At 41.9% G+C, this 26,196-nt stretch overlaps 1 protein-coding gene and 1 long non-coding RNA gene across 2 annotated transcripts; both read left to right on the top strand.

Moving 5' to 3' along the window:
- LOC113073037 (antigen WC1.1-like) lies at positions 1-26,196 on the top strand (the record flags this gene model as incomplete). Its single annotated transcript, XM_026245909.1, has 13 exons — positions 1-283; positions 642-944; positions 21,533-21,856; positions 22,157-22,477; positions 22,688-22,824; positions 23,375-23,567; positions 23,644-23,961; positions 24,378-24,680; positions 24,911-24,988; positions 25,082-25,396; positions 25,486-25,698; positions 25,797-25,851; positions 26,154-26,196. Coding segments are annotated over 13 exons (2,886 nt in total), but the record flags the coding sequence as incomplete, so codon positions are not given.
- On the top strand, positions 1,986-5,342 carry LOC113073017 (uncharacterized). Its single transcript, XR_003280431.1, has 6 exons — positions 1,986-2,025; positions 2,592-2,651; positions 2,835-2,891; positions 3,018-3,095; positions 4,740-4,802; positions 4,941-5,342. It is a non-coding gene; the product is annotated as an uncharacterized LOC113073017 (long non-coding RNA).

Below are 26,196 nucleotides of genomic sequence, written 5' to 3'. Positions count from 1 at the left end.
GACTGTGCAGGGAGGCTGGAGGTTTTTCACAGCGGCTCATGGGGGACAGTGTGTGATGACTCCTGGGATATTAAAGATGCTCATGTGGTGTGCAGACAGCTGCAGTGTGGAGTGGCCCTCAGTAACCAGCAGGTACCAGCCTGGTTTGGTCCTGGTTCTGGACACATATGGCTGGATGAGGTGGAGTGTGAGGGGAATGAGACGTCCCTGTGGAGCTGCTCTTCTCTAGGCTGGGTAAAACATGACTGTCAACACAAGAAAGATGTAGGAGTCGTGTGCTCAGGTAAACAGTACACTAGAGGAAATGCTCTCCAGAAATGTAATTTTTCCCCCAACAAAAGGCTAATTCATGTTGCAAATGCTGATAACATACGTTGCCAGTGATAAATGTCAGTAACAGTATTACGATAATTAAGAGGAAATGTTTTCCATTCATGTATTTTTTGTTTTTCTCGCCAAAAAGGCTAATGCATGTTGCAAATGCTGATAGCATATCATGTCATTAACATTAGGATACCATAATATTTTAGATGAATCAGCATGAATCAACCTTGAATTAACCAGTTATTTTGGTTATTTATTTCAAAATAAGCACTATACCTGAATTGCAGTTATTTTAATGCACATCCCTTTTCATCTAGAGTTTAAAGAGATCAGGTTAACTGAGGGCTGTAAAGGGAATGTGGAGGTTTTCTACAATGGATCCTGGGGTAATGTGTGCTGGAACCAGATGGACAGAGACACAGCGAGTCTGATCTGTCAAGAGCTGAACTGTGGAAGATCTGGTGTTTTGTCTGATTCTACAGCAAGAGTGGAATCAGCTCCTAACTGGCTGGATAAAGTTACATGTCGACCACATGATTCATATCTGTGGCAGTGTCCATCTTCACCCTGGGGACAGAATAACTGTGATAATGATGAAGTGGCCAAAATCACCTGCTCAAGTGAGATGATATTTAAATGATTTAAGTTGGTTTGAAATTGTCATGTTTTGTTTGTTTAAATATGATAAGTTTTTGTCTTTTAATTATTTTATTCTATTTAGTGATTTATTAAAATTTAACGTTTTAATCTCAGAGGATCAGATTAGTGGGTCACCTCAGAGTTTTCTGACATGTTCTACCTCATCATCTCCATACAAGAGACAGTGTTCAAGTAAGTTTATTATAATTGTATTATTATTATAACCACTTTAAACTTTGTTGTAAATGTTGTGCTGAAGCTGGTCTGTGCTGATGTGTGTGTTTTAGATCATCTTCCTCTCAGACTGCGTGGAGGGGACGGCCGGTGCTCTGGGAGGCTGGAGGTGTATCATAACGCTGTGTGGGGCTCAGTCTGTGATGATCAGTGGGACATCAGCGATGCTCAGGTGGTCTGCAGGCAGCTGGGTTGTGGAGCAGCACTGAGGGCTGATGGGTATTCAGTCTTTGGTGCTGGTGAAGGTGTTGTGTGGCTGAATAGAGTCGAGTGCAGAGGGAATGAGATTCACCTGTGGGACTGTCCTCTTTCCCTGAAAAACAACACTGACTGCTTCCGCAAAGAGCACGCTGGACTCACCTGTGCAGGTCACAACAAACACTGAGGAATAATGTTCAATTTTAGATAATTTTATGTATTCATAATTTGAATGTATTTGTGTCTGTTTTGCCAAATGTGTCAGTGTCCACTACTCCTGCCACAACATCATCAGTTTCTCCTTCAGTTCGCTCAACATCAGTCTCTCCTCCACAAACTCCTCCACCAGTGTTTCTCCCAGTGCTTGTGATTGTTCTGGGAGTTGTGCTCTTACTGCTTTTAGTGCCACTGCTTATACTGATTCAGCAGAACAGAGTGATGAGGAGAGGTAGGAGAGATCCAGAGACTGTCATATTGTGTCTTATTCAGTGTGTGATCAGTCATGTGTTGTGAACTGACAGCAGGTTTGTCTGTCTACACTCACAGCTCTCTCTAAGAGGAGACACAGGACGATGTCTGAGGCCGTTTATGAGGAGATTCAGCACAGACACAGTCACTTCACTCAGAGGGGTGAGACATGAGCCATCAATCTCATTTAATAGCATTAATAAGAGTCTGTCAGGCAGTAGATGTTCATCTATTATTAGTCCTGTTAAACCTCCTGCTTCAAACCACAGAATTCCTGACAGAAAACCACAGAGCTGCAGGTGCATGTTTTTGTGTGTGTGTGTGTGTGTGTGTGATAGACGGACAGAGAGAGAGAGAGAGAGAGAGAGAGAGAGAGAGAGGGAGGGAGTGTGTGTGTGTGTGTTTGTGTCAGTCAGCTTCTCTTCCTGTGTGTATTTTTAGAGGGTCATAAACAGGGACTTATATGTTTGTACATGTACAATAGATGCAGGTGTGTGTGTGTGTGTGTGTCTGTGTTTGTCTCTTCCTGTGTATATTTCTGGAAGTAAGAAATGGGTTCATATGTTTGCTAATGGGCCTAAACACCATAGGATTTTTTTCTTTATTACGTTAAATAATAAAGTAATTTGTTGTGTTGTCACTAACACAATGTTTTATAATCAAAAGGAAATGAGGATTCAGTCTGTTTGTAATAAAGAACATGTTTCTGTTCTGCTCTTCTTTAACAGGGAGTCTTATCTCTGAAGAACTGCATTCTGGGTATGAAGATGCTGATGAGCTTCTCTCAGGTTAGAGAGCTGAAGCACATAATCATTCCACAAAATGTAAAAAAAAAAAAGAAAAAAAAAAGAATAATAATTTTATAATGAACAACTGTAACTAGTAATTCCATATTATATTTGATAAATGACTCAATACTATTCAAATCCTGCTGTTTACTTGTATATTAATGGTCTGTTCTCCTTTATTAGCAAAAGAGTTTAAAACTGCATATTATGATGATGTCACCAATGGCAGTGACCTAAAAGGTCAGTGACCTTTTAAATTGATCACATGATTCATTATCAGATGACATATAATACATCTCAGTTTTATGATATGCAGCAACAACATATTTTGGCTTTTGTATCCAAACATATTGTGTGTTGAAGCAGAAGAGATGATGAAAGAAATCACACCGGGATACTATGATGATGTCATCACTGATGGACTGAAACCAGATCGTGAGACAGGTGTCACTCTCTTATTCTACAGCAGCATATAATATACTTTTAAATCAAAATATTATAATACATGTAAGATAGAGATTTCAAATTTGTTCTGAATGTAATAAATGTGTGAATTTGTAGAAGACACGCCTGAGAGTTATGATGATGTCATGACGAGTGGACACGACTCTGATATCAAAAAAAGTATATAAATATATATATTTTTTTATTAATATCACTCATAATATAATATTAAAGATAATATTTTTCATTCCTGCCTTAATTTGAGTTTTTGGTTTACCCTTAAATTGACTCATATTTGCATGTGTAGTGAAGACCCCAGAGAATTATGATGAACTAAATTTTTTAATCACCCTTCACATATTTACATGAGTATTGTGATGTGCTGGAGAAAGCTGTCTGAGATCAGATCTAACTGCAGTTTAATAGAAGTAATCGAGAGGAAAAAAAATGGAAAACCGGGAAACAAAAAACACACAGATGCAAAACACAGGCAAAACAAGCACCAAGGGAAACACAAGGGACATTTATCCACCTTATTGTTCAACACAGAAGTAAGTCATTTTCTGTGAATGTGAGACTTCTGGTTCATTAGCTGCTGTAGGGAAATAACGAAAAAAAATAACAATGTGCAGGAAACAGTAACATTTTAAGCACTACAAACCAGTGTGTTAATAATTAAGATTATGCATTCAAATAATAAGGTAAGACACATCAGTTTGTAATATCAAGCAGCAAAACAAGCTGTTTTGTACAGCTAAAAATAGCTAGAACCAGATGAGACTGGAAGCCAGACACATAAATTTTACAAAAGAACACACTCTTACAGAAAAAATAAGGTGGATTCGATTGAGAACAAGAGACTAATGAGTTACTATAGCAACAAGCAGATGGGTGTGGTCAAATGAGTGGCTTTGGGAACTAATGAGGTTAACAATAAAGACAAACCAGGCACACAAAAGACAAGGACAGAAAACACACAGGAAACATGTAACAAGTATCAGGCCCTGTCCACAGGAACATGGGTATTTTCAAAACTATAGCTGTTTTTGTGTGGTTTGGTCGTTCGTACACACACACACAGTATCAGGTCACTGAAAGTGAACCTTTTTAAAAAACTCCTTCCAGGGTGAAAATTTTCAGAAGCTCTGATTGCAGTGTTGTTGTGTAGCAACTTTTAGCTTGTGATGTCACAGTGGACACTTTTATCAGGCTTCTGATTGGCCAACAAGGCTTTATTGTCTTTTATATCACCACTTGATGGTTTGGCAACTTTCACATGCTCTGGACAGCACTTTGTTCATAGTGTGTATTTGCATCATGTGTTCCTGTAGCTCAAGTGGTAGAGCATTGTGTTAGGTTGTGCAAGGTTGGGGGGGTTTAAATCCCAGGGAACACATGTAAGGGGAAAATTGTTAGCCTGAATGCAATGTAAGTCTGCTAAATGCATAATTTAAATTACATTTTCATGTGGACAAGTTTTTTAAATGGAGGAAAACTCCTGTTTATAAAAATACCAGTGTATGTGTGGACTAGGGCCTGAGATGTGTGTTCTGTGTAATAAAGTCACTCAAGGGAAAAATAATCCTTCAAATGAGAATTGTTTTATAAACTGATGTGACATGTTTTTCTGTCATTCTTGATCAGAGAGAGTTCAGGAGGAGTATGATGATGTGATGAATGTCAGTGAAGATGTGAGAAACCTGTTGGGTAAGTTATTATAACCCTTTTTTCTCATTATATTAACATCTTTATTTTAATTTAGTCAATGTTTTCATGTTAAGACTTTTAAAATATTCATCCAATAAAAACATTTGGCCTGATTTAATATTTTGTATTTAATAACAGATTATGATGATGTGGAGGAGGAGTCAAACAAAGACGGGGGCCATTCAGCTCAGTGATCATCCACTGCCTCGGTTCAACAAATCTGAACAATGTTTGAGTGATATTGTTATTGATATGTTAAAACTCAGGTTTTTATACCCCCCTCCCCACCCCATCCCTTTTTGTATTAAAACTTTTAAGCCTTTGAGAGTTTTGTATATATATATTTTTTTGGCCTTGTTGATATAAATAAAAAGAAAACTTTTGACTTCTAATGAATATTATAATAAGACATTACACAAACTATGAAATCAAGCTTGAGATCCTACCTTATAAAGCACAACAACCACAGTGATAGTTGAAGACATCTTAAACATATGACCAAATGAGCGTGAGTGATTTAACAGTCTTCAGCATCGCTGCAGCAAGCACTAGAGATTTGTAAGTGGATAAATCTAACTTAGTTAAAATAATAATTAAATTAATAGTTATTGTTATTTACATTGTTAATATGTTATAAAGTGTGTTTTTAACCAGTAAATAAATATGCATATTGCTTGTCTGCTGGGCATTTTACTTTTATATGCATAATTTATCAGACTGTATAAGTGTTGATTTATGTGTAGCTCAACAACCTAAGACGTTACATACACATACAAAACACATCTTCACTATAATCCATATGAATCACTTCATAATAACTTGTACAACATATTATGACTTAATGCTTAACAGAACATTAGAACCCAATGCAGCTCATGTTTTCTCCATCAATATAAAACAAGTACAGCTGCCTGTTGTGTGACGTCACAGTAATTTCATCTACACAAATGCTTCAGTCATTCATGAAAACATGGTTATGTCCTGCTAATTTATGATTCTTTTAATATTCTTTAGGTCGGATTGTCCTTCCCTGCAGTACCGAGTCATACAAAGCTGCACACAACATTACATCTTCTCACTGCTGACAGAAATAGTGTGGAGCTGCAGGTTCGTTTCGGTTGATTGTAGGTCACTGGCGTAGCCAGGGGAGGGGCCATGGGGGCACTGGCCCCTCATGAAAACTGATTAGCCCTCCAGTGTGCCCCCACATTTCTACTTGTCTGTCACTCACAAATTCAAATTATAATCTTTCAGTTTAGTAAATAACTCATGATTGAGTCGCGATGCTTCTCAACGAGGACCAGGAATAGCGAGCTGATGTTTTCCAACGAAAAAAGCACCTATTTTAAATAGCTTATGTTTTTCGATTAGCGAGTTGTTGCAGTGCAAGAAGTGTTTGGTACTAACGTTAACGTCTTTCGGTGTTAGACAGACCAGGTTCGATGACGATGTTATCTCCTAGAGCAGACCAAGATGCTAATCATTATATTTACTATGCTCCTCTGATGCTGAATGTAAAAGGGGTTTACTGCGTTACGATTTACTTATTTTTCGGCCGAACAAGCCGATATAGGCAACAACGCAATTTAAAGCAATGGTTTTAAAAAACTATAATAACAATTCTAATAAAGTCATTATTTAATCATGCAGTCGATTAGCGACTTTTTTCACTCAAGGTGACGAAACAAATCTTGAATGTTTATCTAACGCTCCACACTCGAGACTTTTTTTTTTAAGTCTATATGGGTGAGACACATGCAAAAACATTGTTTTTTTTTACTGGTCAATTTTGAGATTTGGGGCTGTTTGTCTTCAGTAACATGTTTTTTTTCAGACTTGTGGTGAAAAAAAAGTCCAAAATACACATATAGGTCTTTATTTTTCTACACCTTTAGTCTATTTGCGTCTGTAGATTTCTAATAAATTCAGTTGGCGTTCTAAATCACCATGGTGCTCCGCGGTTGCTGGAAAGCTCTCTCTCCCTCCCTTCACAGAAGTTATTGACAAAACGTCATTTGATGACACCCAGAAACATTCTCAAAAAAATCATACATAATTATTTAATGCATGATTAAATAGCAAAATAAATAATTAATACTAAAATAACACTGGACTAATTAAGCTATTCTAAACAGTTTTTTAGGATCCACATATTTTACATGTTAAACTAAAGCTACCTTTTTGAACAAGTAGCTTTCTAACAAAGTATGGATATATGATATTTTTAAATCAATATGCTCAAGATTAATTAGCCTTGACATAAGTAGATTTTGTTTATTCATCAATGAAAATTTACTGCAATGGGATGTGGATAATAAACAAAAACATATTATGAAATATTTATATTAGTTATATTAATTAATTAATTGTGTATTTTTTTCTATGCATTATTAATGTTATTCTGCATTTATATAAATAAGGCAATTATATATATATTATATAAGGCTATTATAAATAAATAATATTATTATTATTATTTGTGAGTTGTACACTATTCATACATTGGATTATTTTATTTATTACAGTTTTCTTTCACTTTTGTAAAGTGAAAAGTTAATACAAATTGTATTTGATTTTTTTTTTTTTATTTAGAGCAGTGAATAACTGCTATTAAAATATAATTGGGTATCACTGTTTATTACTGATTTTAAAGGTTACTGAACTCTTGAAATGATTTGGATATACAGTTCAAACAACACAAGATTGGCCCCTCTGTATTAATCGTGGCCCCTCTTGTGCCCCCCCAGTTGAAAAAATCCTAGAATCGCCGCCGTTGTAGGTAAGTATCCTCTTCATCGAGCGCTCTTTTTTTCTTATTTTATTTAGATGTTAATATCTTGTTACAGTTTTGCTGAGTGAACTCCATTGATTCAGTTCTATTATTCATTTAACAATTAAGTGGTCATCAAGTTTACCATCTCAGTCCTTTACTGTCACCAAAGGAATAGATCGGTATTGCAGTATAAACACATACAAGTGCAGCTGCAAACTTTTTCTGTATGATGAACTTTTTATATATTTTGTCTTTTTTAATACCCTACTAATATACTATATGCATTAATATATGTAAACTAATGTGTTCTTGACAAGCATTGCTAAAATATACTTTTGAATAATAATAGTTTTGAGTCTTTAAAAATGTAGCCTACAGTTGATATAATAGGCTAACTAACATGAACTCAAAGCATGAAGTAATTTGTTATCTGCACTAGTATTTCTATATCTGCAATTGCTTAGCTTTGTTTTTGTAAATGAACTGGAAAGTTTCCTGTCCCAATCAGTTTCCTTTATGAACATTTTGATGAGTGACCTCATAAACATAGTTTTAAATGAGTTAGAAGAGTCCTAAATGACTGTGAAGAGTTGTGAGTAGAGATGCTCAAACATCATCTGAAAGTCGCTGCATGAAATAAATTATCCATCCGCCAACCCACACCTATTTTTCTCTGATTTTGATATCCACCCCAAACCTGAGAGAGGCACTGCATAGAGGACAGAAACCTCATCTGAGCCTTAAGGGGGTAACAGTAACAATAACATAAGAGGCGATGCTAGATATAAAGCTCTAATAGGGCACATGTCCCTCAATGCTCATAGGCCTATCACTTTTCTTTCTTGCATGCAATAAGTTTACAACATTGAATTATACAAACTTGTGTAACCCACTGATTTAAATTAAATTTGTAGCCAAAATGTGTGAATTAAATAAATGAACATTTTTTCTCTTATGGCGACACAAGGACAATACTCTTGTCGGCTGCTCTTTATAATAAGAGCTTTGCTGCCATCTGCTGGACACATATACAAATGTATTTGATATGAAGTCAAATTAATATCTTTGGTATTTACCCATACTCTGTCTTACTGCTCCCTCAGGGCCCTTAAAGCATGAATTAAAATAAAAAAAAACAACAACAATAAAATAAAAAAATAAACAAGTTGTATTTTACATATCAATGTTCATTAAAACACTTTTAAGATAATGATGATGATAATAATAATAATAATAATAATAATAATAAATACTTTATATATATATATATATATATATATATACATATATATATATATATATATATATATATATATATATATATATATATATATATATATATATATATATATAATTATATTATTATATATATATATAAAACGAAATATGTTTTGCTTGTGCAGTAATCTCATATCTAATTTATTCAACAGCTGAAAGTGTCTGATTATAGTGGAGATACTGAGATAAACTTAGTAGCATTGGGCTGGTCATGTGATCTCAACATGGCAGCCAGCAGGCACATTTACTGGACATTTCAAAGTAAATAAACTACATAAGGTTCACACAATCAGCAAAGTCACATTTTTGATTGCACTTTGAAGATTATGTCGGTTACTGTAGCAGTCTCAGTTATATACTTTTTTTTGTGGGTTGCAGCCGTGGCTGAAGTGTTTCAAACATCACAGCTTAACAAAATATGTCAGTCTTTAACAACATGTTGCAGTTGTGTGTTTTTGAGTTCTTACCTGGCCAGAAGTATCACATTAGCTCCATTATAAGCACTGCACTCATGAAAAATTTAAGTTTGCTTCCATTTCAAATATAGCAAATACTATTAATCTGTGCTTACTGTATTGAACAAGGCGATGTTAGATAAAGACAGAGCATATTAGGTATTATTAATATTTTACTATGATATACTGTGTGATGGACATCATAAGAGACGTCCACACATCTGCTATATCAGCCTCCTTTGTCTGCACTTCTCTCTCATTCTACATGTCCGATTTGTTGCCAAGGATCATGACAGGTATAGGGTCGCCTACGGCCTCTTGTATGCTGGTCAGCCAGGGGCGGACTGATCTGAAACTGTCCTCCATTGTGATGTCACAGATGACCACCACACCATCTGCCTTACAGAAAAACTGCTTGGTAATGCTGCGATACCTGCAGGGCACAGTGACATTGCTTTTTATTAATGCTGGATTTTTATCATCAGTGACAAGTGAGATTATGTTTTGATTATGCCATAGATTATTCTAGACAACAAGCTTTTCAGAGATGCTAAAAAGGATAAGAGTACAGACTGTGGAACAAAAATAAAGAAATCAGACTCAAGCTAAATGTAAGCAATGGAAAGGGAGCTGTAGAGTACAGGAATGCAATAAGTTATAGTATTGTTTGAGATTCAGCAGATCAACAGCCTTGAGCAAACCATCAGTTTCTTAGTTGTAACACTCCCTTCTTTATAAGGGGTGGGGATTGTTAATGGATCAAACAATGAGACTAAGTTTGATTCTTGCATGTTTTGCCCATTTGATTAAAACTGTCCTGATGCAGTTTGTTGAGGCTCCAGTTATTCTTGATGTTGTCTTGATGAAAGAGAACCAGCTGAAATCTGAGGATCTTTGATGAATGGAAAGACAAGGCCACAGCCTGGCACAAACTTAGGGGTCCTTAGAAGACTTCTCAGCTTCCTCATCTTCTCAGTATCTAAAATAACTGGCCTGATCTGGTGATCATGATCTTATAGTGTGAGGAGATGAGGAATGGTACCTTTGGAGGAAAATTTTACGATCCTTTGTCTCTAGTATTGTATTTTGCATTTGAAACTGGATTGGGTGATCAAGAGAAGATTCTGATAATGTGACAGAGTTAGCCAAGTGTAATGTGAATTATCATATAGGTAACTTAATTTGGAGCTCATAGATAAGCATGGCATTTGTGCGATCATGGTTAAGTTATAATTAAACATTCATTCAATTTTAAATATATAGGCAAGGATGCATGATTTCATATTTCTCAAGTGAATAGTAGATAGAAATATATGTTAATTCAGAGAAAGGTTTGTCTATGAATTTATGTGGTGGAAAGGTCCATTCTATAGGCCTGCGTCTGTCTTTCACAGGGTCTGTTTCATTGCACATAGCATCTTTCCACATACTTTTGAGCAATAAAACAGTCTGTGCAGGCTTCAAAATGCCCCAGTGTTTACAGACTGTATCATAATCTGACTGTAGCATTGCTGGGACTGCTTCACATGTAACTACTTGGGAAGTCGTGGCCTAATGGTTAGAGAGTCGGACTGGCAATTGAAAGGTTGTGAGTTTGAGTCCCAGGCCGGCAGGAATTATAGGTGGGGGGAGTGCATGTACAGTGCTCTCTCCACCCTCAATACCACGACTGAGGTGCCCTTGAGCAAGGCATCGAACCCCCAACTGCTCCCCGGGCACCGCAGCATAAATGGCTGCCCACTGCTCCGGGTGTGTGTTCACAGTGTGTGTGTGTTTTCACTGTTCTGTGTGTGGGCACTTCGGATGGGTTAAATGCAGAGCACACATTCTGAGTATGGGTCACCATACTTGGCTGAATGTCACTTCACTTCACTTCAACTATGATTAAAAGTATACGTTCCTGCACAGGATCCACACCCGAGCTCAACATCTTGGTGACTCGCAAATGCCTGTGCTGGAGGGGCACAGCCTTTTACAACAACAGCAGCCTTGTGCATTGCTCATGCAGCATTCAGTGGTTGGATAGACACAGAGAATAACTGATGACCTGCCTGGATCTGCCTGGTGATCGGAGCAGTTCACCTGTCTCTTAAGTGTTTCTACACTTAGGTCCATCACAAGCATGTTCTCGTTTGCATGGACAACATGGCAGCTGTGGAGTGGTTGTCTTTCTTTAAGATTTCGGGCATCTGAACAGTAAAACTGTTTGTTTATAGACCTTTTTAAGGTATAATGCATATTTTAATATTTATGTATTTTAATTGATGTATGCAGTTAATTTCTTATTGTTTTTGTTGTAGATGATTTACCAGAAAACTATGATGATGTTGTCATTGTATGACAGTCGTCCAGTGATAAACCAGGTGTGGGATTTAAATTTTTTTTCCCCTTATTTTTCTTCACATTTTCATGCCATATAAAGTATGTAGTTCAGTGATGACCAAACCTGCTCCTGCGGGCCCGTGCCCAGCAGTGTTTAGCTCCATTTTGTCCCAAAACACCTATCTGGAAGTTTCTAACCCTGAAGACCTTCATCAAATGATTCAGGTGTGTTTGATTGTGGTTAGGACTGTGGCCCTCCAGGAGCAAGATTAAACACCCCTGATATAGTCTATTTTCTATAGCGACATGTTTGGTATGTTATTAACGCCTTTGTTTAGCCTTTATAATCACTTTACATTATAAATTTCTGTTATCATGAAATCTCATTTAAATTTACTGCTAATATTAATATTTATGTAATGCATTTTAATGAATGTATTGGTACATAAATTTGCGCGTATTCCAATAATAGACTATGATGATGTGGAGGAGGAACCAGGAAAACAAGAAGAAACTGAATAACTCAAACCACACACACTGCCTCAAATCCTCAAAGCTTTTCAGGTTTTAGTGGTCTTATAAGTTTCAGTTGTTTTGTTACACCAACAGTGTTTCGTTACTTTTTGTGTTGAAATATACAATTTAATTTTTTTTTGACACTTCATAAAAAGTGAAGCCACAACTCTGCCATATTGCTTTGCTAGAATTCCCACATATTATATACTGAGTAATTAGGAAATCATATAAATTTAATTAGAAAATGTCACCTAACGAGTCAGCATTTTTATATTTGAAGTCTCACTGTACATTCTTACAATGCAAACATCTTAAGCCTGTAAATGTTAGTATAATGTTGGGAATTTCCCCTGCTTATAAAAAAAGGGCATTACTACTTATGCTTATGTAGTTGTTGTAATATTGTTTTCATTATTACAGTAGGTTAACTGCTAATTTTTTAATAATGATTTTGTTAACAGTATGCATTTTGAAGCAGTTAATGATTTAAATATTGGTTAATAATTACTTACACTAACACGTTAGTGGACTCGATTGAAACTGTAGCTCAGTCTTGAAGAATCTTACACAGATGTTGCTCAGTTAGAAAATACAATACACAAATTATAACCTATTCAGACAAATAACAATGACTGTGTTCAGACTTTAAAAACGTGAAATATTATTTTCAAGAGGAGGAGAGCGTAATTTACCTATAAATATATTGACTTAAAACACTATTTGTACTTGTACAGGAAAAGTGAAGTTGCTAAGTAGCAGTAGTTTCTCTGCTTAGTGGAGGTTCATTGTGATGCTCACAGTGTGAGATGATGACTGTGCTGTTCTGTTATTATATCATCTTTTCTATAAAATATATTAGATTAGAAACACAGAAACACAGGTTCAGCTGTGTTTGATTAGGGTTGGAGTTGAACTCTACGGGACATCAGCACTCCAGCACTCCATATTCATATTGTTAATTACAAAAATAATTAAATGAATAAAAATAGAAAAATCACATACATTTTGATTAATTAAACCATTAATATTGCTCCAAAAGGAATGAGTAAAGGACAATCCCTAAACAAATGACTTCAAGTTTCTGTCAAATATTCACAAAAACAGCAGGATGTGTCAATGGTATTTTAACATTTTTGTAAGCAATGCTTAATGGTAAAATCTGTGAATAATTTTGTAAGGTATTTCTTTAACTTTATTCATTAGGAAATTTTTTTGAGGGAGTGACCACACATGTGGCCAATTAATATCAGCATGAATATTATTCTAATAGCAAATTGAAAAAGGAATAGATATAACAATGTCCAAAAATAGAATCTTGTTAATTACACTTTTGCATTGAGAAACAAATAGAACCAACCATAGTGTATTCAGAGCTGAGGAACAAACTGAAATCACTGAGACAGTGAGCTATTATTGTTTCCAAAGAGATGGACTTAAAAAACTACATAAAATTCTTCCCTGAATACTATAAACTGGTATTCCAAAACAAAATCTGAGTGACTGAACAAATTGTTGTTATCAGATAACTGCTTCATATAAGGTGCTTTTCAATATTGATGTTTCCTCATTTCCTCACTCCTGTTCTCTCGTGATCTGAAAACTGATCAAATAAATAAATGCATAAATCTACAAAGAAATGTATTTAAAAAATACTTAAGAAAAAAAAATACAAAAATCTATAGCAAAATTTAAAACAGCAAAATATTACATTTTCTATATTTACTTGTATGAATAATGACATTTTTTCACATTTTCTTTCATTTATTTATACATTAATTTCCACTTTATTTGCATATGTATTTATGTCAACATTTATACATTTGAATTTTTTTTATATTTTATATAAATACTTATATGAATAATTAATTAATCTGGAAATAAATAAATGAAAAATAAATAAATGTGGGGAAAATACAATTATACATAAATAAGGAAATATGTAGAATTTTTTCTGTCTTTCTTTTTCTTTGTATATATATATATTATATATATATATATTATTATTTTTAATTTAATAAAAAAATATAAGAGAGGCTGCTTGTACAGTACTTTAACTAGTGAGAAGTTGAGAGTGACAAGAATCTTGTCTGCGCCTCTTTACAATAAAAAACGTCTCGGTTACGTACGTAACCCTCGTTCCCTGATGGAGGGAACGGAGACGTTATGTCGACCGACAAATGGGGTCTCACTTGGGAGGCCAATCATCTCTGATTTTAAGAGAAAACGCCAATGAAATTGGCAAGTGGATTAACACACCTGAGCCACTCCCCGTGCCAGCGGGTATAAATAGGGCGACAGGTGCATCCACTCATTAGGTTTTACGCTGAGGAGCCGAGAACGTGTCCCGGCAACAGCGAATGGTTCAAGGTTGTGGCATGGGGACATAACGTCTCCGTTCCCTCCATCAGGGAACGAGGGTTACGTACGTAACCGAGACGTTCCCTATCTGTCGGTCACTACGAGTTATGTCGACCGACAAATGGGGTCCTATGGAAAACGCCATAACCTGAACCTCGTCACAACCCTGAGGCGCTGCAATTGTTGACAAGCCTTGGCGTGCCACAAAAGCTACGCTTAAGGTCGTAACCTTCCCAAAGCCCCAGCGCAAATTCACTGACCTTGGTACCGAAGGGGCCAAAGGGTGAGTACATCGCTGCTGGAGAAGGCCATGCTGCTGTTCCGCCCACATAAAGTAAATGGAAGGGATTTCAACCTTCAGTGAAAGATTGCTTCAAATCTTCCCTATTTGTTCTTTCAGCTGGCAAGACAATGGGGAAGCGAGCCTTTAGGAAAGGTCGCTACGGAGACCACATCCTACCCGTAGGGAGGTGACATGTGGATATACCGATATGGACTGACCCAGGGGGCAGTACTACATATGGAAAGGGTCTCTGAGGCAGGTCCTACCTTGGAGTAGGGATGGAACGGCTGCCAGAAGAGACTGACAGAGCGATCTGTCAAGGGAAGACACGGGTTTGCCAAGAGGGAAACCTTACCGTGGAAGAATACACATATGGGATTACCCGTAGGGAACCCAGCCATATGGACACCTAGCCCAGTACAGGGGCTGACCGGCTCCGGGCATGCTAACGCCAGTACTGGGCCTGGCGACAGACTGCTCCGCCAAGTCTGACGCCGAGGGTGCTGGAGGATGCTCGACCAGGGTACGCCAACCGGGGAACTCTACTGGGAGAAGAAGGCGCTCACATCCCCGTGTTAGGGGGAATGGCGCAGCAAGCGAGACACCCAGCCAGCTCTTCCCGCCAATTACCTGTTACCCAACACACGGGAGGAAACTGGCTCTACACGGAGGTTGTAAAACCTCGCAAAGGTGTTAGGTGTCGCCCAGCCCGCAGCTTGACAAATGTCTGCCAGAGAGGCGCCGTGCGCCAACGCATAGGAGGAGGCCACACTCCGTGGAGAGTGGGCCCTCACCCCCAGGGGGCACGGCTCGCCTTGGGAATGGTAAGCCAAGGCGATGGCGTCCACTATCCAGTGGGCCAACCTCTGCTTAGAGACAGCCTTCCCCTTCTGCTGACCTCCAAAGCAGACCAGGAGCTGCTCAGAGCTTCTGAAGCTCTGGGTGCGGTCCACGTATATGCGAAGCGCTCTTACGGGACACAGCAACGACAAGGCTGGATCTGCCTCCTCCAGGGGCAGCGCTTGCAGGTTCACCACCTGGTCTCGGAAGGGAGTGGTGGGAACCTTGGGCACGTATCCAGGCCGGGGTCTCAGGACAACGTGAGAGTAGGCCGGCCCGAACACAAGGCACTCTTCACTTACCGAAAATGCTTGGAGGTCCCCGACCCTCTTGATGGAAGTGAGCGCGATCAGGAGCGCTGTCTTGAGAGACAGGAACTTCAGCTCAACCGAATCCAGCGGCTCAAAGGGACCCCTCTGAAGTCCCGCCAGGGCAATAGAGAGGTCCCAGGAGGGAATCAGGGGTGTCCTAGGAGGATGTAACCTTCTGGCACCCCTCAGGAACCTAACGATCAGGTCATGCCTCCCCAGGGACCGGCCGTCCACTGCATCGTGATGTGCTGCAATGGCAGCCACATACACCTTCAGGGTGGAGGGTGACAGCCCACGCTCCAGCCTACCTTGCAGGAAAGAAAGCACGACTCTGACCGGGCATCTCCGGGGGTCTTCCCGGTGAGAAGAACACCAATTCGTGAACAGACTCCACTTCAGAGCATAGGCCTGCCTCGTAGAAGGGGCTCTAGCCTGAGTGATAGTGTCTACCACCGCTGGGGGCAGATCACTTAGGTCTGCCGCGTCCCGTCTAGAAGCCACACATGGAGGTTCCAGAGATCTGGGCGCGGGTGCCAAATGGTGCCAGGCCCCTGAGAGAGAAGGTCTCTCCTCAGGGGGATGCGCCAGGGAGGGGCTGTCACGAGGAGCATGAGTTCCGAAAACCAGGTCCGGGTGGGCCAGTAAGGCGCAACCAACAGGACCTGTTCCTCGTCCTCCCTGACCTTGCACAGTGTCTGTGCGAGCAGGCTCACTGGGGGAAACGCATACTTGCGTAAAGCCCGAGGCCAGCTGTGTGCCAGTGCATCTGTGCCCAGGGGGGCCTGGGACAGGGAATAGTACAGCTGGCAGTGGGAGGACTCGTGGGAAGCAAACAGGTCTACCTGGGCTTCCCCGAATCGACTCCAGATCAGCTGGACCGTCTGGGAAGGGAGTCGCCATTCCCCGGGGAAAGTGAGCTGTCATGAGAGCACGCCGGCTGCACGATTGAGCTCCCCCGGGATGTGGACAGCACGCAGCGACTTGAGCCACGTCTGACTCCAGAGGAGGAGATGACGGGCGAGTTGAGACATGCGACGTGATCGTAAACCGCCCTGTCGGTTGATGTACGAAACAGCCGCAGTGTTGTCCGTGCGGACCAACACGTGCTTGTCCAGCACTAGCGGACGAAACCGTCGCAAAGCTAGATGCACTGCCAGCAACTCCAGGCAGTTGATGTGCCACAGCAGTCGAGGTCCTGTCCAGGACCCTGAAGCTGCCTGCCCGTTGCATGTCACGCCCCAGCCCGAGTTGGAGGCATCTGTTGTGACAACAACGTGCCGGGACACTTGTTCTAAGGGCACGCCGGCCCGTAGAAAAGCAAGGTCCGACCAAGGACTGAATAAGGCAGAATAATAAAATAAACAAGGCAGTTCAGCACTGAGTGGGCACGCTCGCTGGTGAGACGTGCCATCATACTCACCGAGTCTAACTCCATACCGAGATAAGAGATTCTCTGCACAGGGGAGAGCTTGCTCTTCTCCCGGTTGACCTGAAGCCCCAACTGACTGAGGTGCCGAAGCACGAAGTCCCTGTGATCGCACAACTATTCTCGGGACCGGGCCATAATGAGCCAGTCGTCGAGATAGTTGAGGATCCTGATGCCCACTTCCCAAAGTGGGGCAAGGGCGCCCTCCGCAACTTTCATGAAGACACGGGGGGACAGGGAGAGCCCGAAGGGGAGGACCTTGTACTGCCATGCCTGACCCTCGGAAGCAAAGCGCAGGAACGGTCTGTGACGAGGGAGAATAGAGACATGAAAGTACGCGTCTTTCAGGTCGATCGCTGCAAACCAGTCCTGGGGCTGGACGCATTTGATAACGCGTTTCTGCGTCAACATCCTGAACGGGAGCTTGTGTAGGGCCCGATTCAAGACTCGCAGAACCAGGATAGGTCGAAGGCCACCGCTTTTCTTGGGCACGATGAAGTAAGGGCAGTAAAGCCCCGTCCTCATCTCGGCTGGAGGGACCGGCTCGATTGCATCCTTCGCCAGGAGGACAGCAATCTCCTCGCGCAAGACAGGGGCGTCCTGGACTGCCACCGAAGTCTCGAGCATGCCATTGAACTTGGGGGGTCGCCGGGCAAACTGAATCGCATAGCCGAGTCGAACCGTCCGGATGAGCCAGCGTGACGGGTTGGGCAGCGCAAGCCACGCTCCCAGATACCGTACAAGTAGCACCAAAGGGACAGTCGACATACCCGCAGTGGTGCAGCGATGGGGAGTCGTGCCGGAAGGCCCAGAAGGCACTGCGTCCTGGGTCATCGCAACCACACTCCCCGTGTTCCCAGAGGAACTGGCCAGAGATGCGTGGAGAGGCGTTGCGTCTCCGAACCGCGACCTCTTGGCCGCTGGCGAAAGGGGGCGTCGTGGGTGAGAATGAGGAAGCTGTGCGTCGCTCATTGTCAGCCCACGAGCCTTGCAACTCGGAGGAAGGAGAAATTGCTCTTCCAATGAAAATGTGGGTGCCACTGGCCGTTCGACCAGCGGCGGAACAGAACCAGAAGATTCTCCACCCGGCCCTCCTCCGGGGGAGGGAGTGGCGCTCTCTCCGCCATCTCCTGAAGAGCAGTTCTCCGCATCTCCGAGTTGCCCGTGTCAGGGCCGCTTAGTCGACTTCCTCGAGGACTTTGCAGCCGGGAGTGACACAGGGGGCGCCGCTCTCCTGCGCGGGGCTCGACGCGCCGGCCTCGAAGAACTCTCAGCACGGGGCGGAGCTGGTGTGGAGGACGCAGGGGGGCGCCCTCGGCGACGAGCAGGCTGAGGCACTGCCTGCGACGGAATGGTGGCAACCGGAGGATCACGTCGTGGCAAGATGTGCTGTATGGCCTCAGTCTGCTGTTGTTCTGTCAGGAACTACTGGGCACAGCCCCTGACAGCGTCGCCACACAGGACAGCCTGGGACATGGGAGCATCGAGAAAATGCACTTTGTCAATGTCTCTCATACAGACCAGGCTGAACCTGAAACGGCACTACTGGACCACCAGAGTGGACATCGCTTACCCGAGGGACTGCGTTGTGACTTCCGTCACCCAGAAGGGGGAGGTCAGTCGCCATGCGCAGCTCCTGCATCAACCTCGGGTTGGTCCTACCCTCGTGCATTTGTTAAAGCCTTGGCTTGTTGGGTTTGCAGGATAGCCATGGCATGCAAAGCAGAGACAGCTTGGCCCGCAGCACTGTAAGCCTTGGTAGCGAGCGCGGCCGACAGCTTACAGGCCTTGGGTGAGGGGCGCGGACTATCCCTCCCAGTGGCGGCGTTTTGCGGACACAAGTGCACCGCAATCGCACTCTCCTGCTGGGGAATGTCAACACACCCCTAGCTGCCTCGCCATCGAGGGTAGTGAGGACGGAGGAACGAAATGAGCTGCTTCCGGCCGTAAAAGGGGCCATCCACGACTACATCACTTCCCCATGCACATCCGGGAAGAAAGGAACCAGAGTAAAACGCGGTTGTGAGTCGCGCTCCACACCGAGAACCAATCAAACAGCCATGAGCACTCAGGGCTGGCGGTGCATTCACCTCCATCCTGATGCTCACAGCTGCCCGGGCAAGCACGGCTGTCAACTCTGGGTCCAATTCGGCAGTGGCGACAACACCCGAGGGGGGCAGCCCCGCCGAATCTTCATCCACAGAGGTCGATAACCCATCTCCCGATGCTGCAATCGACATTTGATCTCCGGCGGCAAACTGAATGACCCGCTGGGACTGCCATAAGACAGCCCAGCAAAATCACCCAGCAGCTGCACAGGACAAACACTGCGGAAGGGGTAAGAGGTCCGTGGGGCGTGGCCCGGCGGAGAAGCTCTCACTGTCACCTTCAAATCTCCCAGAGCACTAGCCGGCGGTCCTCTGCTCGAGACAGAGAAACCAGAACGGGTAGTGACAGATGGGTCTGCTCCCTTCCCTTTAAGAAAGGGGAGACGCGATCACAGCGTTGCCATGGTCACACAGGCAGTGCGTGCATGAACCATCCACGAACGCGCCTTCAGCGTGCTGAATGCCCAGACACGGAAGAGAGCGAACGTGGCCGTTGTCAGAGAACAGGAAACGACCGCATCCAGAAGGACGCGGACGAAACGGCGTCTTGAAAAAGACGCGAATCTTCCGCGATTTGCTCTTTTAGGAAATCTGCTCTCTTAGTTGAAGCGCCCAGGGGAATCGCTGAAAGGGACACCGCTGTTTGCGCCGTACCGCCAACCAGAACAGCTTCCCGACACAGCAGATGAATGGCTTTGTGGAGTATAACAGCTTTCATACAACCACTCGGCTCCGAAGCAAAAATCTAATGAGTGGATGCACCTGTCGCCCTATTTATACCCGCTGGCACGGGGAGTGGCTCAGGTGTGTTAATCCACTTGCCAATTTCATTGGCGTTTTCTCTTAAAATCAGTGAGACCCCATTTGTCGGTCGACATAACTCGTAGTGACCGACAGATAGGGAACATTTTGCTGCCATCTTCTGGAAAAATACATCATTGCAGCATTAAATGCACATGATTACTGCTTTTATTTTATTATTCTCACAGTTATAGCCTACTTAATGAAAGTAGATATTTCATTTATTAAAAACACCTCAGAATATCTTTAGCAAAATATAGTTTACTCTATGGTGTAATCATATTTTATAATAAAATAACAAAATTTGTGAAAACCACTTACAATAATATTATGCATTATTTATCCAGAAACTTTTAAAATGGTATTAAAATGGTATGATTAAAATGGTACATTCATTAAAATTAGCCATGAGAAATTGGTTCTAGTAAGTTTGTGTAAGTGTTTGAAGTATTCAGACTTACAGAATTCAGTCATCAGTGCTTGTATCTGCTGTGTTCAGGTTCAGGTTTTGATGCTGAATATAAGCTGCAGTGTTTCTGTATCAATCTGCTTTAAGTTTAGTGTGACTTTATCTCCACACTGACTTCTGATTGACACGAGTCTGTCCTCAGTGAAGTGTCTCTTCACGCTGGAGGAGGAGTCCCGCTCATCAGCGCTCACACTTTATTGATATATATGGAGAAAATAAAAATGCTGCTTTCTGATTTGTCCCTGATTGTGTTTGATGATTTCCTCTGTTGTGTCTAATAAGGTAACAGTGAGTGTCATTGGCAGCTGTGAGTCTCTCTCTCTCTTTAGGGGGCTGACAGGAGCCAGTTTCTTCAGTGTGTTTGAGGGAGCGGAGGAGAAACTTGTGCTGTTTTCTGAACTGTCTGAGAGTATAGGGAAATGGAGAGCTATCTGGCATATATTTTTGTATCTTCATTTGTGTCACTCATTACAGCCGGTAAGTATACACTCAGAATTAAGAGATAGCTAAAGGAAAAAAAGAAAAGATAAGATACAACATTTCTATTCTATATTCTTTTAATTATTTTTTAAGCATATTTGTGGTCTTTGTGTGTGTGTGTGTGTGTGGTTACACTTATCACTGCTAGTAAATATACTCAGGGACAGATTAATTTCAATATATATTTTTAAACATTCTATATTGTATTGATTTACATGCGATTATGCAATTACATGTTATTATTATAACTTCTATATGGTTAATATTTTATTGTTGTATGCTAATTTTATGATGTATTCATAACGGACAGACAGTGTGAATGTGAGGCTGGTGAATGGTGACAGTCGCTGTGCTGGACGAGTGGAGGTTTTTCATGATGGTCAGTGGGGAACAGTGTGTCATTATAACTGGGATCTGACTGATGCTGCAGTGGTGTGTAGAGAGCTGAGCTGTGGAGAGGCTTTAGAAGCAACAGGATATTCTTCCTTTGGACCTGGATCAGGAAAAATCTGGATGGATGGAGTGAAGTGTAATGGATCAGAGTCTACAATGAAGGACTGTAGATCAAGAGGATGGGGTAAACATGATAGCAGCTGTAACAGTCATATAAGAGATGCTGGAGTCAGATGCTCAGGTAAGTGATTTCATGCAGCTCATTGTTTAATCACTTATCAAACTTTCTTCTCATAACACAACATATGCAATATACAATAATGTTATACAGTTTGTTTCTGAGCTAGTTATAAACAATGAATTTAGGGTTAGGGTTAATTGTGAAGCTGTGATGCTGAAATGACCCAAGTTTTTGTTTACAATATTCAGTCGAAGGATTTAATCACTCACAGTTGTTGTTTGTTTAAAATATTCACAGTAAGACAGCTTCACTCACCATGACTCTAATTTAATTGGTTTTATGTATTATGCAAATATGTAGAAACCATAAACTATGGACGATTTACAAGACTTGCTGATGGACCTCACCTGTGCTCCGGGAGGTTAGAGGTGCTTTATGGGAACACATGGTACACAGTGTGTGACGCTGCCTTTGACCAGAAGGATGCAGAGGTTGTGTGTAGAGAGCTGAAATGTGGGGCTCCTGTACAGGTGCTGGGAGCAGCTGCTTTTGGCAAAGGAGACGCTCAGATGTGGACACAAGAGATTCAGTGCAGAGGAGACGAATCAACCATTCGATTGTGTCCAACTTCAAATTACACAGAGTGCTCTCAAGACAACAACGTGGGACTGATATGTTCTGGTAAAATGTCACTGTTTATCCTGTCAGTTAATAAATCTAATACAACATTTTAATCGCTAAACATACTAAAATCCAATTGTTCAACATTTCTAATGAGCATGTTATGCATTATGAATGGTAATACAACAGCAGCAATAAAAATAAACAGTTAGTTCTTCCCTCTAAACTATCTTGTTATGTCTTGTTTAAATACGTTTTAATTTCCTGTAGGTCACAATGATCTCAGACTGGTCAATGGTCCTGACATCTGTTCTGGTCGAGTTGAACGTCAGTTCCTCAATGAATGGGGCACAGTGTGTGATGCATGCTGGGATATGAGAGCTGCCAGTGTCCTCTGTAGACAGCTGAATTGTGGGATTGCTGTGTCTGTTGTGGGATCAGACTGGTTTGGAGAAGGAAGTATTGAAATCTGGGCTGATGTGTTTGATTGTGACGGGAATGAAACAAAACTCTCAGAATGTTCCATCTCTTCATGGAGTCGAGCTGAATGTTCTCATAGACGAGATGTTGGAGTCATCTGCTCTAGTGAGTCTATATTACTGTAGCATTTACTGACATTATGCTACTGGAAGACTTAATCTTATACAAAATGCTGTATATATTCTCTATACATTTCAGATTGAAGATTAATGCTTGTGTCATTTAAGTTTTGAATTTACTTATATAAATGTAATACTGATATAAAACAAATTTATTATGTAAGTGTTCCTCTGTGGTCTTTAACACATTTGCAATATTTTAGTAAAATGTCAGATCTTTCACTCAGATTCCTCTCTGGCTCTTCATGATGGTCTGGTGCGGTTGTCTGGAGAGAGACAGTGTGAGGGGGAGGTGGAAGTTTTCATCCATAAGGTCTGGAGGAGAGTTCTGCTGGACTCCTGGAGTCTCTCTGAATCCTCTGTGGTCTGCAGACAGCTGGGCTGTGGCTCTGTGCTGAACTTCTCCGGCTCCTCTTCATCCAGTCCTGAACACAGTCATGAGTGTGTGACGGGCTTCCAGTGCTCTGGGAGTGAAGCTCATCTTTGGAACTGCAGATCTCCACGAACTCTCAACTGCAGCTCCACACAACAGCTGTCAATCACCTGCATCGGTGAGAAGAACAACATCTGGACAGATTCTTCAGTTGTTCGTGATCAATAATGTGTTTTTCTGTCTCTGAATATCAGGTCGGGGGTCCATAAGGTTGGTGGGTTCTGGGGGAGACTGTGCAGGGAGGCTGGAGGTTTTTCACAATGGCTCATGGGGGACAGTGTGTGATGACTCCTGGGATATTAAAGATGCTCATGTGGTGTGCAGACAGCTGCAGTGTGGAGTGGCCCTCAGTAACCAGCAGGTACCAGCCTGGTTTGGTCCTGGTTCTGGACACATATGGCTGGATGAGGTGGAGTGTGAGGGGAATGAGACGTCCCTGTGGAGCTGCTCTTCTCCAGGCTGGGGAAAACATGACTGTCAACACAAGAAGGATGTAGGAGTCGTGTGCTCAGGTAAACTGTCAACACAACCTTCTTGTGTTTGTGAGGCAGCTGTGGCCTAATGGTTAGAGAGCCGGACTAGTTACCAGAAAGTCATCGGTTTAAGTCCCGGTGCTGGCAGGAGTTGTAGGTGGGAGGGAGTGAATGAACAGCACTCTCTACCCCCTTTAATACCCATGGCTGAAGTGCCCTTGAGCACAGCACTTTACCCCTAGTTGCTCCCCGGGCGATGGATCTATAGCTGTCCACTGCTCCGGGTGTGTGTTCACTGCTGTGTGTGCCCTTTGGATGGGATAAAAGCAGAGCACTAATCCGGAGTATGTGTCACCATACTTGGCCACATGTCACTCTGCTTTCACATATCCGTAATGCCTAGGTTTTTAAATTTTGGAATTTTAAAATTATATTTTCTGTTCATTTTCATCTAGAGTTTAAAGAGATCAGGTTAACTGAGGGCTGTGAAGGGAATCTGGAGGTTTTCTACAATGGATCCTGGGGTAATGTGTGCTGGAACCAGATGGACAGAGACACAGCGAGTCTGATCTGTCAGGAGCTGAACTGTGCAAGATCTGGTGTTTTGTCTGATTCTCCAGCAAGAGTGAAGTCAGCTCCTAACTGGCTGGATAAAGTTACATGTCGACCACATGATTCATATCTGTGGCAGTGTCCATCTTCACCCTGGGGACAGAATAACTGTGATGAAGATGAAGTGGCCAAAATCACCTGCTCAAGTGAGATGATATTTAAATGATGTAAATGGTCTCAGTAGCCACATTTCTTTAAACACAATGTTTATATGTCTTGAGTAAACTGAAGTTTAAGAAAAGCTAAACTTACCTGATGAAAAGAGCATAAATTGATTTGTGAAGCTTAAATTATGTTTTCACACTGATATGTTTCACTGAATGATGTTCTGTCCCTTGTGTGGTAATGTTCAGTTCTCTTCATGTTTTAAACTCAGAGGATAAGAATCAGGAATCTCATCGTAGTCTTCTGACATGTTCAATCTCACCATCTCCTCACCAGAAACAGTGTTCAGGTCAGTTACATCATACATTTAGAGCCATCTTGATTGTGTGTTTTTTGGTTGTAAATGTGCTGAAGCTGGTCAGTGCTTATGTGTGTGTTTTAGGTCATGTTCCTCTCAGACTGAGTGAAGACGACGGCCGGTGCTCTGGGAGGCTGGAGGTGTATCATAACGCTGTGTGGGGCTCAGTCTGTGATGATCACTGGGACATCAGCGATGCTCAGGTGGTCTGCAGGCAGCTGGGTTGTGGAGCAGCACTGAGGGTTGATGGGAATTCAACCTTTGGTGCTGGTGAAGGTGTTGTGTGGATGAACAAAGTCGAGTGCAGAGGGAATGAGATTCACCTGTGGGACTGTCCTCTCTCCCTGAATAAACACACTGACTGCTCCCGCAAGAAGCTTGTTACACTCAACTGTGAAGGTCACAACAAAATTGTTTGATATTTTTAATGCAAATAATAGTTGAGTAATTAATCAGTCATTTGCATTAATATTATTATGTTTTGACAGGCTTATCAGATGTGTCAGTGGCCACTACTCCTGCCACAACATCATCAGCTTCTCCTCCAGTTTCTCCTCTAGTGCGCTCAACATCAGTCTCTCCTCCACAAACTCCTCCACCAGAGTCTCTCCCAGTGCTTGTGATTGTTCTGGGAGTTGTGCTCTTACTGCTCTTAGTGCCACTGCTTATACTGATTCAGCAGAACAGAGTGATGAGGAGAGGTAGGAGAGATCAAGAGACTGTCATATTGTGTCTTATTCAGTGTGTGATCAGTCATGTGTTGTGAACTGACAGCAGGTTTGTCTGTCTACACTCACAGCTCTCTCTAAGAGGAGACACAGGACGATGTCTGAGGCCGTTTATGAGGAGATTCAGCACAGACACAATCACTTCACTCAGAGGGGTGAGACATGAGCCATCAATCTCATTTAATATCATTAATAAGAGTCTGTCAGACAGTAGATGTTCATCTATTATTAGTCCTGTTAAACCTCCTGCTTCAAACCACAGAATTCCTGACAGAAAACCACAGAGCTGCAGGTGCATGTTTATGTGTGTGTGTGTGTGTGTGTGTGTGTGTGAGAGAGAGAGAGTATGTGAGAGAGAGACAGAGAGAGTGTTTGTGTGTGTGTGTGTGTGTGTGTCAGTCAGTGCCTCTTCTTGTGTGTATTTTTAGAGGGTCACAAGCAGGGACTTATATGTTTGTACATGTACAGTAG

Source organism: Carassius auratus, unplaced genomic scaffold, assembly GCF_003368295.1.
Source record: "Carassius auratus strain Wakin unplaced genomic scaffold, ASM336829v1 scaf_tig00011242, whole genome shotgun sequence".
NCBI lineage: Eukaryota > Metazoa > Chordata > Actinopteri > Cypriniformes > Cyprinidae > Carassius > Carassius auratus.
The sequence above is the reverse complement of the archived record's forward strand: the minus strand, read 5'-3'. Positions and strand labels throughout refer to the sequence as shown.